Source organism: Rissa tridactyla, chromosome 9, assembly GCF_028500815.1.
Source record: "Rissa tridactyla isolate bRisTri1 chromosome 9, bRisTri1.patW.cur.20221130, whole genome shotgun sequence".
In the NCBI taxonomy this organism is placed as follows: domain Eukaryota; kingdom Metazoa; phylum Chordata; class Aves; order Charadriiformes; family Laridae; genus Rissa; species Rissa tridactyla.
This window is the reverse complement of record NC_071474.1, coordinates 22,866,385-22,881,875: the sequence shown is the minus strand read 5'-3', so window position 1 is coordinate 22,881,875 and position 15,491 is coordinate 22,866,385. Positions and strand designations below refer to the sequence as shown.

Below are 15,491 nucleotides of genomic sequence, written 5' to 3'. Positions count from 1 at the left end.
TTCCTGCCCTTGCTGGCTTTTTGTGGCTGTGAAAGCTTCGTTAAGGTATAATTATGAGGAAAGAGAATATTCCAGGCTTTCTGTATTAGTCCTGTCTGTTCGGCAAGAGAAATGTAGCTGGGAGAAGCAGCTTTTTGAATAACTAGGTCGTCTTACCTGCTAGTTTATTAAGGCATAAAAGATCTGTGTGAGCAAATATTGAAGTCTGTGGGAGCCATAAGTTTTCATTTTGAATTTAATGGTTGTAATTTTTAAATTGCTTTATGGTTATCACGTCGAAAGATCTTAAGTGCTAATTTTTCCAAAGAGTTTAATTAAGTTTCTAGCTTTCAACTGGCAACTCAAAAAGTAAAATAGGTTTGAACTTAATAGTAAGTTCTATGCTTTGAGTGAAAACACTATATTTCTATTTATTTGACTTGATTCAAACCACATTTGATTTGACTTCAGCCCCTACTGCCAGATCCATTCATTTTGCATAGGAGCAAGGACAAGGATGCATGATTGGGATAGGGCACTTGTGATTGCTGACAGCGTTTTCAAATTAATTACAGAGGTATTTTATTTTTATCTTTGATGCATTTCTTTTCTAAAGTAGTACTGGAAGTATTGCAGGTGTAGTATTAATCCCCAAACCTCTATTATCATATATTTTCAAGCTGGTTCAGGATCTTGATCCAGTTGGGAGTAGGGTCCCCCATGTATTTGTGCCACGTGTCCCAGGGAGCAGCAGTCTAGATGGGTGTTGATGCTCAGCTTTGCTTTTCTTCAGACTTTGCTTTTTGGAGCTCCTTAGCACCAGTTCCATCCTTTTTTTTCCCTTTTTTTGTACAGTCCCTGATAGAGTGCGATTTTTTTTTTTTCTTACATCCTTGTTTCAATTTCCACCTGGGTTTTAGTTATCATAGTGACTTTAGACTAGACAGCTGATGAATTTCCAGTAGCCCATCTGCCTGGATGTCATCCAAGGGGAGAGACGGGGAAGAAATGGCAGAAAAAAGGAGGCATGAGCAGGATAATAGCCTCGCGTATCGGATGCCGGAGGCTGGGTGACCAAAGCCTTCCTGCTGAAATCCGGCCAGCACGAGGTAGGACAATAGTGCTGCTGTTCTCTTCGGGAGTTATAAACAATTGGATGAGGCTCAGCAAGAGAAAGAAAGGTTTCTTTCTGTATTTTTCCTTTTTGTCCATTTCTTAGCTTCCTTTTTCCATCCCTCCTCCTCCTCCTGAACTGCAGGCAAAGCTAGTTAGAGAAGAAAAGCTGTTTTCACGAGTTTAATTTTTTAACATAGTATTTTACTTGCTGATTAAAGTCAATAAAGAAATACATTTTATACCCTCTCTTTAAAGATGCAAACAAACCCCTCCTTAGCTACCACTAATGGTATTTTTGATTGGGATTTTATAAAGCTGCTTTGAGTGAGCGAGCAGAAGCAGTGTCCCCATCTTTCCTGTTCAGGATAAATAGATGCGCTCCAGCAATTTCTGCTACATCCTGCGTGCATCTTTTTATGCAAAAAGGAAAGAGAATAATAAGCAGCTTAAGGAAAAAAAAAAAAATCACATCATCCCAAATGGAAACAGAGTGGCTGGGCTCCGTGCTTTAACCCTGCTTTCAGGATAACATATTCTTTAATATTTAAGGGAGATATCCTCCAACTCTACCCCTGTAAAATCTTTCCAAACTGCTCCAAGCGATGCCTGCCGAGACATTTTGACTGTATGATGACTATGCTGTGACCGCTTGATGTGTGGTCATCTCCTTGGTGTTCTCATTGGGTTCAGGTTTGGGTGGTATGTAATGAGAATAAACAGATTGCTGTCTGTCAGCGGTAACTTTGTAGCTCTGTGTACAGAGTAAAGGTTTTGGAAGTGGATAATACGTGGTGAAGAAAGTGAGACCTGGATCTAAGATACCCTCCAGCCTTTTTTTCCCTGCTAAGACTGATACCTCCACATACACACGCTCCACTCAGTTTGATTAAAATCAAATAAACCATTATCTCTGTAGTTCTGCCTTAATTGAAGGGAGATCCAAGACATCAAAACATATAGTGCTTTTTGTCTCGTGTTCTTTCTTGAGAGCACAAAAATTATGTCTTGGATCAGACATCATGAAGTCACGTTCCCCCTCTGGAAGCTCTGTCATGCAAGAGTGGTATGGGCGGTGGCTGCGGAGCTGGGCTTGTGTCTTTGGGCATCGGTCTTCTGCCCTGGGTCCTGCAGGGAGGGATGCTCCCATGGTCCTTCCCCTCTCTGGGAGTGAGTGCAGGAGTGCCGTCAGCTCCTTTCCTTCCAAGTGATGGTTCTTGGTTTGTTCTTACAAACCAAGCGTAATTAGTAATTGTCTGATCTTTATTCTGATGTGTTGCTGGGTGTTAAGTCACAACCCGCTTCCAAAGAATAGATGAAAATGTGTTTTTATGTAAGTTATAAATTATATATTGCTGCTAAGCACAGGGAGTGCTTGTTTTTGTCCTTTGTTTTTCGCATCCCTGTGGTCCCCTGGTTCCAAGATCCCTTTCTTCCATTGGGTTAAATTGATGAATGTCTTGCTCAATTCAGAAAAAATACTCTGAATTTGTACTTGAGCTTTGCAGTTTATCTCAGACTTGTGTACTCGAAAGCTTGTTGGGTTTTCCAGCTATTCCAGTTAGTCTGGTTAAAGATAATGTTTCATCTGTCTACAAAATTTGTCTTGCCTCTATCTTTATCCCATCACAGCTAATATAATGCCAGCGTCAGGCTGTAAATGTCATTTATTTACGATATATTCAGTTACAGAAGAATTACCAAAAGGTTTAAGCACTCTGTAGTGATTCCTCCAAGCTTGAAAGAAGAAAAGCTGGCCTAGACATTACTGTTGTAGAGCTTGCATGTTTCTGCAAGGGAGGTTGTACACCCTTCGTTTAATGATATGGCGATGGAGAGGGAGCATGTCAGGTGAATATCTGCAGAGTCGGAAGCAAACGGAATTAACAGAAAAGGTGTTAAAAAAACCTAGTCGTACAGTACCTGTCTTCAGGAAAACAGAAGAGGAAGAATTTCACGAACATGTACTCTAAGGAAGTCGACTTTGGAAGAAGGATTGCTTATTCACATGAAATTAATTGGAAAATAAAGTCTGTCCTTACTATTTGCTCCAGCATGCAATGCCCCTGTGAATTTTCTGGGTGTACCTTCTGTATTTTTCCTGCTATCATCTGTAGAGTGTTGTAGTGTGGATTATTCATCCATGATTCCCAGTGCAGCAAACAGAGGCACATCGCTCATTTATTCTGAGCAGAGCACCATCTGTCCATCCATTACACACTTTTTTTCTGAGTATCTTGTAACTTAAATGCAGTACTGCACATACATGTTGTGTTTGCTCTATTCTTCTAAAAAGCAAAAAAGTTTGAAAAGTTGGTGTTCCCCAAAACATTACGTACAAAGGCTAAAGAGATTGTAAAGTTAAATGCTATTAAATGCCTTTGGAGACTTAATTTGCACTTTTTAGGCATCGTCAGCAGCACAGCATCCTCTTCCCTCCTCCCTGCTGGGTGGAGCTCTGGGGATGGGCTCGTTCACGCAGTAAAATGAGCTCACATCTGGGAGAACCCCGGCTTCATTTGCTGTGAAATTTGGAAGACGTGTCACAACTGATGGAGGGGGATCCCCGAAAGAGGTTCACTGGCTCTCGGATGCTGCTCTAAAAATTGGGACTGCGTTCCTTCTCTAGCTTTCTGTGTTTTGGGTCAAATCTCTGATGCAAAGTGTGTGGTTTGCGCAGGCTTTTTGCTCCTTGGTGTCTGAGTACTTGAAGTTTTGCAGCAATATTGTATATGTGCAGCTGCCATAAAAATTAATACTTGGAAGTGTTGTTAAAAATCCTGCCCATTAATGGAAGATACGGTCTCAAGATACATTTCTTAATACATACATGAAAAAATTGAATAGAGTGAAGAAACTTGAGTCTCTCCTTCATGATGTCTCTTGCTTGGCCGAGGTGGATGGTGAAGAGCTGCTGCTCATCTTCACAGGGGGAAATGGAGCAGCAAGGGATCTGCATCCTTGGCACACCAGCCAGGATGTCTGCAGGGGCACACCACGGGTGGGCTTGGATTGACTCCTGCCCTTTCCAAAAAGCAGGGGAACATGCTCCCAACACACCATCCCAACTGCTTGGCATTTTGCAAAGCTGTGCTAGGAAAAGGTGGATGACAGAAAAATATGTGTTGATTTTGCACAGTACTTTTTGCTGCGTGGAATGTTGGGGTACAAAATCTCACCGTGTTTCCCTTAATTTTATTAATTCAGGGCTTTCTTTTTTGTTGGAATCTGAAAAAAAAAAAATCCCCAAAATCTCAAAGACTATTCTCAGAAATATTAGCCTTGGCAGTAGTGAAGAATACTGTGCAAAGCTAAATAAGGTGATTTTGTCAGGGTGGGCTTTGAAGTGACAACTCGTTCTCTGCTGGGGGACCTCTTGCGTGACAAACTGAATTACGAGGCTGTGCCCGTCTTGTGCCACGGGGCATCGGCTGTTCTGCGCTCGCTTTGCAGCTGTTCCTTTCTCCGCAGATAGCGGATGCTATGGTGTCGTGTTTACCCCCAGCTTAGTAACCTTTTTCAGTTTATAGAAATCCTCTCCATCATGACCTCAACAATACCCACATTTAATACTTTCAGAAAGGTGACGAGTGGCACCTCTTAAATTGTCCTATTTTGCTTTACCAAACAGCTGAAATTGTCCATTTAAGCATTTGTATCCTCTCCGAAGACAAGTGCCTGATAGGAATACATCGATTTTTGAGACTTCTCTTTTGCTTCCTAAAAATAATCAGTGCCAACTGTTGTTTTTCCTGGCACTTATCAAGTATTATGGTCACTGATAAGATAATTATTTTTTTCAAGGCTACGCTTCCTCCAATGAGATAATTCTTTTTTTTTCAGTGCTACCCATCGGTCTGGCTCCTGCAGGTGTCGTGGTCCATCCCCAGTACTTAGTAATAAGCATTTTTAAGCTCCAATTTCACCATTTGACCTGTGCTAAAAAGGGGAAAAAGATATTTTTATGGATCAATCGGGTGTCTGAAGCTGCCCATGGCTACTGAAAGGTCGCAAGCGCTGGAAAATTGCTACGATGCAAGCGAATAATCTTAACTGCGTACAATGCGTGGAAATTAGGTACTGCAGTTTGATAGCACTTGAAACTTTGGAATTGCATCAAGAAGAGTTGCAGATTATTTATGTAATCCCACAGAAAAGCAGGGACAAGCTGGAGACGTGTATGTTCACGTTTAACCTTGTCCTTACTCGTGTGATATTTTATGTGGCACAAAACACATATGGGTTTTATTCTGTTGATTTAATGGCAGAGGTCTGATAGTATTTTTTTTTTTTTTTTTTTTCGGAGAGGAGGGCATGTATTATTTTTTTGTCTGTAACTAGCAGAAAGTAGCTGAGGTCTAAGAGGAAGGATAACACAGTCAGAAGCCAAGATGGGTCTCATATTACAGTGGTATGTTTTTGTTGCTGCTAACATGTTTTTGTTTTTCTTCATTACACATATTTCTCTTGGGAAAAGCAGGAAAAAATATGTGTGTAAAATATACATGAGAGCTCCCGGCCTCTGCTAAGAGGTTCCAGATGGGAGGCGTTACGGTAGGGACACTTTCTCCTGTCTTTTGGTTTGTGGCATTGATTTTGGTGACAAACTGCAGGAAAACTTGTATCTGGCCCAGAGCAGAGAATGTTTCAATTTTTTTAGCATTTTTTGGGTTATCCAAGTATGCAGTGGGAAGTTGAAACTTTGTTTCTAAACATTTATGGCTCCATGTAGAATCGTTATACTAAAAAAAAAAGGAAAAAGATAGGGTTTTGAAGGGACTTCGAGAGGCCTTCTCTGGGGCTGGAGGGCGTCCAAGGGTTGTACACCAGACCAGATGCCTCTGCCTAATTTAGAGGCTGATGCTTGGTGCAGAGGGGATGGAAGCTGGTGGAGATGCCTCTCCAAGGGATGAGACTCTTGGCGATGGGCGATGTTTCACTTCTATGCTAGGCAGCAGCTCTGGGCTCCAACGGAGGCTGGCGTTTTGTTGAAGATGCTTGTCTTCAAGAATACCTCCCCAAACTTTGAGGATGGTTTCCAGACCTGTCCTCAGGCTGAAGGTCCACGGTTCCACCACCCAAAGCAAGCAGTGTTGCAGCAAGAACCGCAGCCTGGGCTTGGGTAGGCCGTTGGCAATACCAATGTGTCATCACCAGCTCTTAGTGTGAGTGAGTCACAGTTTCAGTGAGAGCTGCTGAGTGCTACTAGAGCCGTCAAAAAGTGACAATGGAGATAAGAGCTTGCGTATGGCAAAACATATTGTCCTACAATGTTGTCCTAACGTAGTCTCCTGCATGGATGGTTTTGCATAATGAAATCATGTCTTAAAAACTAGTGCTTGGTTTGGGATGTTGTTTGGGGTGTTGTGGGTTGTACCATTTGAAACATCAGTGCTTCCAAGACAATGTGCTTCTGGCCAAAAAGATCTGAACCATGTTACTTTAGGAAGTATGTGAAGCCATGGTGAGGACTGCCTTTCCACAGGGTCTCTCTAATGCTTGACACATTAAAAAGCTGCGGGAGTTACTTTGGAGGCAGCAATTCGCCCCCGTCTTCTGCAGAGCACTGAAACACGTGGATATTTTTCTGGTTTTGGAAGTGGAAAAGTTATATTTTCTTTAGTAGTGGCTTCACAGCAGGCAAGACACAAGTGGTCAACAGCTTTGGAGACTCAAAACCCTCAACCTTGGTAAAAAGGGCAGTCCTCGTGCCGTGTATGTCCTCTTTTCCTTGGCTCAAGGGACGTGAGCTGCTGCATTATTTGCGATAATACTTTTTTTTTTTTTAAAGTGAAGGAAATCAGCTGCGGTCCTGTCACACTGTGAGGTTATTTCTAGCAATTACAGAGAAGTTTTAATTGTGGCATCAGCTGTTTGTGATGCATCGCTGTACTTTATCTAGCTCTGTAGAAATGGATTATGCAAGGTGGGGAAATTGTGCTATGACTCAATGCTGTAATATATAGCATAATCTATTTGATAGTCACTTTAAGTATATATTAAGGGGGTTTTATCTGTCAATATTGTATTAGTGCTGTTTTGTTTCTGCTGTAGTACTTGTTTATGGTACTTGTATTGCCTACTGGAGGAGTATAATGTCTCCTCCTTAAGCCATGACTTGTTTTCAACTGGTCATTTTATGGCTCTGTGATTATTTTATATCTCTATCGGTGTGAAAAAAACATTTGAAGCACCGATTAAGGAGGTTTTGCTCAGACCTGGGACCTGTCAGACACTTGCTATCTGCACCTGAAGTCGTAAAGCTTTGGCTGCGGAATATAAATGTTGGGAGCTGTAAGCATCCCCTGGGTTGGAGAGACCCTCATAATAACACCAAGATACCCCCCTTCATTGTGGGATACTTCTGTGAATCCAAAGCTGAATCCGGGCTGAAGATTTTATTTCCACCCAAATATTTGCTGGCTGATGTGGGCGAGCTTGCTGGAAAACACCTGTGTTTGGCTGCTCTTCCCAGAGCCGTCCACCCTATGTATAAAAAATAAATAAATGTATGAGCAGAACACCGAGGGATGTGAGCCAGACTTTACGGATATGGCAGCCTCTGCCTCCAGGATCCATCCATACTGGCATTTGCCAATGACCAACTGCCAGCTTAGTTTGGTTTTTTTTCCTGTTACGGCACTTGCATAAGAAAACTTCGGGAAGGGGACTCAAGTAGGAGGCTTTCGTTTGGTTTTGGGGTTTTATTTTGTTGCATTGTGGTTACACGGTAATTCCTTTTTTTTCCAGAGCATTGCTTAAAATGAAGAAGCTGAAATGAGCTGATCCCATGCTTAAGTGTGGGAAAAGGAGGACTATTCTGCCAATGTTGAGGCGTTTGCCGGGAATGCAGATGCTAAATCCTATTTCTTACGTAGCTGATAGAGCATCTGCATCAGCAGAGCTTTAAATTTCCCAAAAAAGTGTGTGTTGTAATGACTTTTATAGTACTTTATCAAGGGTATCTTACCCTATATTTGATGATGCCCTGATATTTCCATTATGTACACTGCTGCTTCTTTTATTCAGTTAAATTGACCCCAAAACCTTCTCTAAATCAGTGCTCTCCCATTAAAAGTCATTTTCTCCCATATTTGAATTAGGCAGCACAAAGACAAGCTGTCTTAACTGACCCTGTATTTTAAAACTAATTGCTGCAAAAGGTTCGTTGATTAATTGCTCTGTCCCAGGATGGTGACCTGATTCAGTAGAGGGGGGAACTGCTGTCCTTGAGCAGTCTCAGTTTTGCTGTGGCCAGGTACGTTTAGTGCAAATGTTTTGCAATGATAGGGCATTTCTAGTCGGCACAAATGATCTATAACAAAAAAAAAAAAAAAGGCATTTCATAGCCTGTATTATGAGAGTAGTATTTTACACTTAAGTTAAACTGCAAGAAGGGGTGTCCGTTAATACGGTAGAACTCACTTGGCTGCCATTCAGTAACTGTAATTTGAAATGATGTATTTGATGTGCCTTATGTTGAAAGAATACGGCTGAGTTTAATTTTGTGTAGTGAAGGGTGCGCTGTCATTGACAGCTGGATGAAGAGTGTTTTAGCCTTCATAAATACAACAAATTGAACATTTGTTTGGAGCAAGGAGACACCTTAAATATGGTTTTGGACCTTCGGGCAGTCTTTACAAGCCTGTCCATATGGACCTGTTCTCCACAAGGTCCATATGGACATGAGGGAGAGGAAGGGTCTCGTCAGCACTTCCCAGGTGTCTTTATCCATTAGTCACTTCCCAGGTGACTTTCCCCGTCTGAAATTATTTGCAGGTCTTGTATGTGAAAGGTTCTTTGATGGGGGAATGAAAAGCAAGGAGAGGACAATGTTGCATCTTTTGGTTGTTGTGCCAGCTTAAAAAAATTGCATTACTAATTTTATGGGAAGAAACAGAAAACGACACAGTTTTGAGAAGCTTGTAAGCAAAAAAGTTGGAAGAGACCTTTGGAGATCATCTAGTCCAACCCCCTGCCAAAGCAGGGTCACCCAGATCAGGTTGGACAGGAACACAGCCAGGCGGGTTTGGAATGTCTCCAGAGATGGAGACTCCACGGCCTCTGGACAGTCTGTTCCAGTGCTCTGGCACCCTCAAAGGAAAGAAGTTTTTCCTCATGTTGAGACGGAATTTCCTGTGTTCCAGTTTGTGCCCATTGCCCCATGTCCTGTCACTGGCCACCACTGACAAGTCTGGCCCCATCCTCTTGCCACCTGCCCTTGAGATATTGATGAGCATTGATGAGATATCCTCTCAGTCTTCTCTTCTCCAGGCTGAACAGACCTAGGAAACTACAGAAAGCAAACACCACCAAAGAGATGTTCTGCTGTGCTTTGCTATCAAAGATTTTGTTCTAGGCAATATGTTGAGACATGACTGTCGTGTCCCTGGTCTCTCCATGCCAGAATAGCGAGGAAGATGGCTGGGTACTTGAAAACTGGAGAATAATTGAGGTTGGTAAGGACCTTCAAAGGACATCTGGTCCATCCATGCTCAAAGCAGGTCAAGTGGGCTCAGGGCCTTGTCTTAGAACAGTTGTTCTTTCTTGGCTCGATGGGAGTTGGATTCCCACCATGGATCAAATGACCGGCACCTTTGAAGAGCCAGCTGCTGCAGGCCTTGTAGAGGTTGGAGTGTTTTTCATTTCTTCTACCACCTGCAACAGACTTGTATTGCAAGAAAGGAAAACATAGATCTCGTATTAGTATTTTTTTTTTTTTTCTTCTTGTGGTACAGCAGCTGGAACTTCACAAATACTTTCTTTCAAAGTTACCGAGTTGTTTTATTTCACGCAACCTTCTGTGTGCTGTAGGTATTGCCAACCAGGAGATGCCATGGGGGGATGCATTGAGAGGCAATACCTTAAAATGGGTTGTGAATCAGTCGAAGTTGTGTATAAATCCTGATAAGAGAGATGGGGAGATTTTAAATATATATGTTGTGTATGTGGTCTTTTCAAACTCCTATTTGCCATTCAAAGCCTTTTACTCCTGCCAGTAGCCAGGAGAAATTTTTTTCTAAAAAGTTGGAGAAAAACATTATCAGTTTGTAACGGGGGAGAAAAAAAAAGGTATTTATTTATTTTGTATTTATTATTAGACCTTGTGTTTAAACTGCTTTGTCACCTTTGTGGTTTGCAATGGAAAATTGGGTTTTGGCTCTGCAATGTGCTTCAGTGGCCCGTTGAAGAAAAGAATAACAAAAGAGAAAGCTTTAAAAGATTTTAAAGGTCAGTATTGGCAGTTCAGCGTTGTGGGTCATTTTTGGTGAGAGCTCTGCTCAAACGTCGCAGCACGAATGCTATAAATACATCGTGGGTTTTGCTTTTTACTGTAAAAGCATCGATGGTTTCATTATGCAGCATGGAACACCTCGCCACAACCAAGAAAATTAAAGAACAAAGTGTCAGCACTTGAACTCCTATTTAATTGCTGTAAACGAGATATTCACTATTATTGCTTGGCCACGCAGAACAGCGTCTTGGAGGATTCATGTAAATGCTATTTTACTTTGCAAGAATTCGAATTGTAGCTCATACTTTTTGGCTTTGGTACTTATTTAGGTGTTGTGGTCTCTGCTGCACAGAGGTGGCTTTTGGGGCTCCTTATGGAAACCAAAAGGTGGGGGTGATACGTCAAAGTGGTATGGTTTTAGCAGCGCAATTCAGGTTGATAGGTTTTATTGGGCGGTGAGCTGCAGATTTAAAAGAAGTATTTCCCAGGGCAGGAACAATAATGAGAAGGGATTTAGCAAGGCTCTAGTTTAAGTAGTCTAGATGCATTTTATGTTCTGGCCATAACTCAATATATTTCTGCTAAAAAGCAATATAAGAGGACAAAAAGAGTGCTGGGAGCTTGGTTGCAGGTTGAATGAAAACAAGCAAAAATGATCTTTATCATCCAGCTATTTATGTTTCAAGATGCAGAAAGGAATTTGTAACTACAGAGAATAACTTAAAAAGCCAATGAATGCCCTGGTCACAGAAAAAAAGACATTAAATTACAAATTTTCAATATGCTATTTTTTTTTTCCTGTGTCCTTTCTTCTTTTGGAATAAAGATATTTGTGAATTACTATTTTTTACAAGCATAACGTACAGAATATTGGGAAAATTTGCCTTCAAATCTGGAACTAAATTACAGGTGATGTTTAAAGGCGCCACTCTTTGTGGAAGCATACACTGGGCTTCTCTCCCAGAAGCTATAGGTGACGCCTGCAGTCCCCGGTCATTAGTGCTTGGGCTCTTTGGGCATCGTGTGGACTCTGCACCCCTCTTGTCCTTTACCAGCACCTATATAGGCAAATATTTTAATTCACAAATATTCTCTTTAGCTGCATAAGTTTTATTGCCCTGGCTGCTATGTTGCTGGCTGATGCTTTGAGTTTCCACCTTGCTTATACAGTTACAGGTCATTCATACTTTATGAATGCATTTGATTCATGAATTCCAAAATTCACAGTAAACCAGGGAATATGAGTCTTCCAGCAGCCTCTTGTCTGACATTAACCTATTTCTTGTCCCTAGCATAAGTGAGCATGACTGAATTTTGCTCCCAGTCCCTTCAGTGCCCCATGATGGAATATAACTGTTAATATAACGATTCCACGATGGAATAGCCTATATTGAGATTTAAACAGTTGGCTTGCTTTTCTTCTCGCATATTCATGGTACAGCTTTCTAAAAAAAATAAATTTACATTTTAAGTAGATGATCAACCATTTAAAAACTCTTTGTCTATTAATACTTTTGTCTTTCTGTATAGAAAAAATAAAATTATTTATTTTTCTCGCTAAGGGTGATTGCTGTAGGCTTATTTGAGAAGGACTGGGCTGGGGACCTTAAACGCACCAGAGAAGTCACGTACTTCCGCTAGCGCTTTTCCTGCAGAAGCTGTTATTCTATAGGGCATGTGGCTATTACTCTATATAGGAATGACATTCAATTACACTCATCTCTATTATCTATATAACAGCATTTTATCGCCATTGTCATATGAGGACAAGTCACTGCGGTGTTTTCCTAGCTGCAAGGGTTTGGGAAATAACCTTATTTCAGGAAAGACATTAAAATAACACTTATTCCATCTGTTATTTGTCATTAATCCAGATTGCATTAATATTCAGTCCAAAATAAAGAGACCATGAACCTTTGGGCTCAGGCAAGGAGGAACGTGTGAAGTATTTGGCCACGAAACTGTTAATTATTCTTTTTTTCCCTGCAGTCCACGATAAGCATCTCTTTGTGCAGGAGGGTGGTAGGAGGCAGGAGGAATGGAGCTGCTCGTTCCTCCGTTGACTCACCAGCGCCGGGTCCAGAGGGATGCTCGACTCCGACAGAGGAATGGATTGAATTTTGTTTCCTTCGAAATGTTGAGCCCCGGCCAGTAAAAGCTTTGGTCTCCCCGAGAATTTTAGGAATGTTGTTACGGAGTTTTGTCCGTTGAGCTGCTCGGCAGCTTCGAATCAATGAGTTAGTAAAGGGAAATAATATTAACAGATGATAATTTGTTTTAGGGAAGTAGTTATAACTCATTTTGTGTTTTTCGAGGCTGAACTATTATATTATGCCTTGGTTGCAGAAAGACGTGATGTCCTGTTCAAGTATATATAGATTAGGCATGCATAAATTGAATTAATAGCACTTTTTTTTTATAGCCCAATAGTTCTTTTAAAGAAACACGGTGATTAAACCAAACAAAAATGTATTAAGTTGTCTCAAGTTAAACATCAGGCGTTTCTTTAGCTACTTGTTGGCCCTTCCCCAACGTGCCTTTGCCATAGTCAGCCTGAAATTTTAACAAGATGTGATCCAAGGAGCTTTCTCATTTACATCAGCAATAAAGAAAAATGCATGAAAGAGGCATATTATGGGTTATGATTTCTGTAGGCGTTTGGGTTATAAAATATAACGTGGTCTGGCATGTTAACGCAGAAAAAAGCTCATCAAAAAGAGAGGTCTCTTGCAGTTCCCCACTCCTAGATTTGAAAGGCTTTCTCCTGACTCTAAATGTTCCTTGTTACAGAATAAAAAAAGATTTATTTCTGGGTGAGGCTCTTCCCGAAGAAATCCTAATAAATAGACCTTATTTCTCTCCATGAGCTATTACTTAAGGAATAAGCGCAGGGAACCAAACCAGAAAATCCTTTTGTTTTCTGCTTAAATTCTTTATTAAATTTTATGAAAAGGTGATTAAAGTAGGCTGATTCCATATAGTCTGTTGGACTTCATATTGCTGCTGTCTCGTTTCTTCTCAAGTGAACAGCAATAATTAGGTATATAGAAAATTTATCTTCTTGTCTTCACATGATGTCTTAGATCCTATTGCAGGGAAATATTCATAACGTAATGAATATTATTTAAGACAAATACATAAATATATGGCAATGTGTTAGCTTGTGTTGAATATCAACGTATTCTGCTTCTGAGCTTCTTGCTGTGCCTCTGCTTGCTGAAATATCTGGAGCAGGATGAGTAAATCCTTTGGAAATATTAAATAGCATCCCATCTTTTAATGCCAAAATGCCTGTTTTTGGGGAGAGGATGCCTGGATTGTCGTCGTCAGGGCAGTTTTGGGGGCTTCAGTGGTCACCTGGAGGTGTGGGCACCTTTGACACCCCCCTGGGGGTGGCATAGAGGAGGGACACTGGGTGCGGGGAGGATTTTGGGGGGAAATAAGCAGAAAACAAGTGTGAGGAGCTCTGTAGGGGAGTGTTCCTTAGCTGTGTGTCTGAAATCATCTCTCAAGTATAATCTCCTTGCTCGGCAGGTTCCGCTTATCCCAGAACTTGTTTTAGTCAACTAAAGGGAATTCATATGCAACAGCTTGAGTTTAAACAAATCCCCATATTCAAATAGGGGGAGAAAAATCACGTTGTTATTCTGTTAGCAAACCTCCTTTGACTCTTAAATCATTAAATCTAACCAGATTGCTAAATAAATCTGCCTGGGAAGATAAAAGTAGACATGAGAGCGCTCATCATGCAGATACTGAAGGTGCCAAATGCCTTTTTGCCAAGGTTTCATTTAATTTGGCCTTTATTTTTTGCTTTTAGTTGCAAAGTTAAATCTGTACAGGTCATTTGAAAAGCTTCAGATTATAGCTGTAAAGCCCTTTTAATCTTTTCTAATAAATAGCTGAGATAAGGAGTAAATCTATTGGGAGCTTGGAACTGAGCTCTGATATTAAACCTCAGCAAAAAAATGTATTTGTAATTGTAATTCAGTGTCCATACACAAACAACACTTAGAAATCATCTTGCGTATAATTACCGTAAATAAGTTTGGCTTAGAAGAAAAGGTGAACGATTATCAAAACTGGTTTAATAAATGAAACATTAATTGCACCTGGCAGCTTGACAGATTCGGTCACTGTGGGCCAGATTATTATTAAAGTGATTTAGGCACAATTGAAAATACCAGTTTTTGGTGAAGCTGAGCTGCAGTTCTCAGTTCAGAGATTTCTTTTAAATGGCAATAAATGATTTTCTGTATTAGATGCCTCAATAAGGCAGGGTTTTAATAAAAGCTTTGCATAATAAAGACTTAAAAGCATTTTGATTTTGGAAAAACAACAGCAGCAAATCAAAACGACAGTGTCTGAAATGCTGAAAATATTCTGGGTTATGCCGGTGCTGTATATGACATTGTCTAATATCTGAGTAGCCTTCAAAGCATTTTTTCCCCTAATTCCATATATAATTAAAAAGCAGCTTCCTCTAGCTCATTAAAATTTAGAGTCTTGTTGGAGCAGTGTACTTTTATATTTATTTAAATGAATAAAGCACAGCCTTAATATAGACTATAATAACTTCAAATATTAAATCTCTCTTGTACAGCTAACACTTTATTCTAAAACAGTGTTTATCTGCCCTTCATGAATACCAAATTGAAAATGAATCTGGTCCCCAGAAGCTCGTCGTATTATTTTGTAGTCCATTCAACTAACTCTCACCATATGCTTCTTATTAATTATACATTGATATCAAAATCCCCATAGTTGAGTTGTTAGTGACGTGCATCTCGATAAGGTAAAACAATGGCTTTTCGAAGGTAATGATGGCATCTCTCTCTTTTCACAGGCTTTTGGAAATGCAAAAACAGCACATAATAACAACTCCAGTCGCTTCGGCAAATTTATTCAAGTGAACTATCAGGAGACGGGCACAGTGCGAGGGTAAGTGGGAATCTGGTTGAAGATGCTGTATGTACTCTCACCTGCACAAGAAACCAGAATAAGCTGTTCGGGGTGTAGGCGGAGCGGGGGATGTATGTGAAAAAGAAGGTTAATTTTTGTGGCCAATATGTTTCCCAAAATAGAGAGGGGAAAAAACCCACAAATTTGAAGTGTGTCTAGTATAAAAACAACGTATCTGAGCCACATATTGAAATGTGAATAT

At 40.6% G+C, this 15,491-nt stretch overlaps 1 protein-coding gene across 8 annotated transcripts in view; it reads left to right on the top strand.

Moving 5' to 3' along the window:
- The window catches only part of MYO9A (myosin IXA), a 188,189-nt gene that overhangs the window by 50,745 nt on the left and 121,953 nt on the right, over positions 1-15,491 (top strand). For all 8 annotated transcript variants that reach the window (XM_054214434.1, XM_054214436.1, XM_054214438.1 and 5 more), the window contains exon 3: positions 15,174-15,268. In XM_054214434.1, the coding sequence (XP_054070409.1) occupies positions 15,174-15,268 (95 nt within the window). The remainder of the gene's footprint in view (positions 1-15,173; positions 15,269-15,491) is intronic.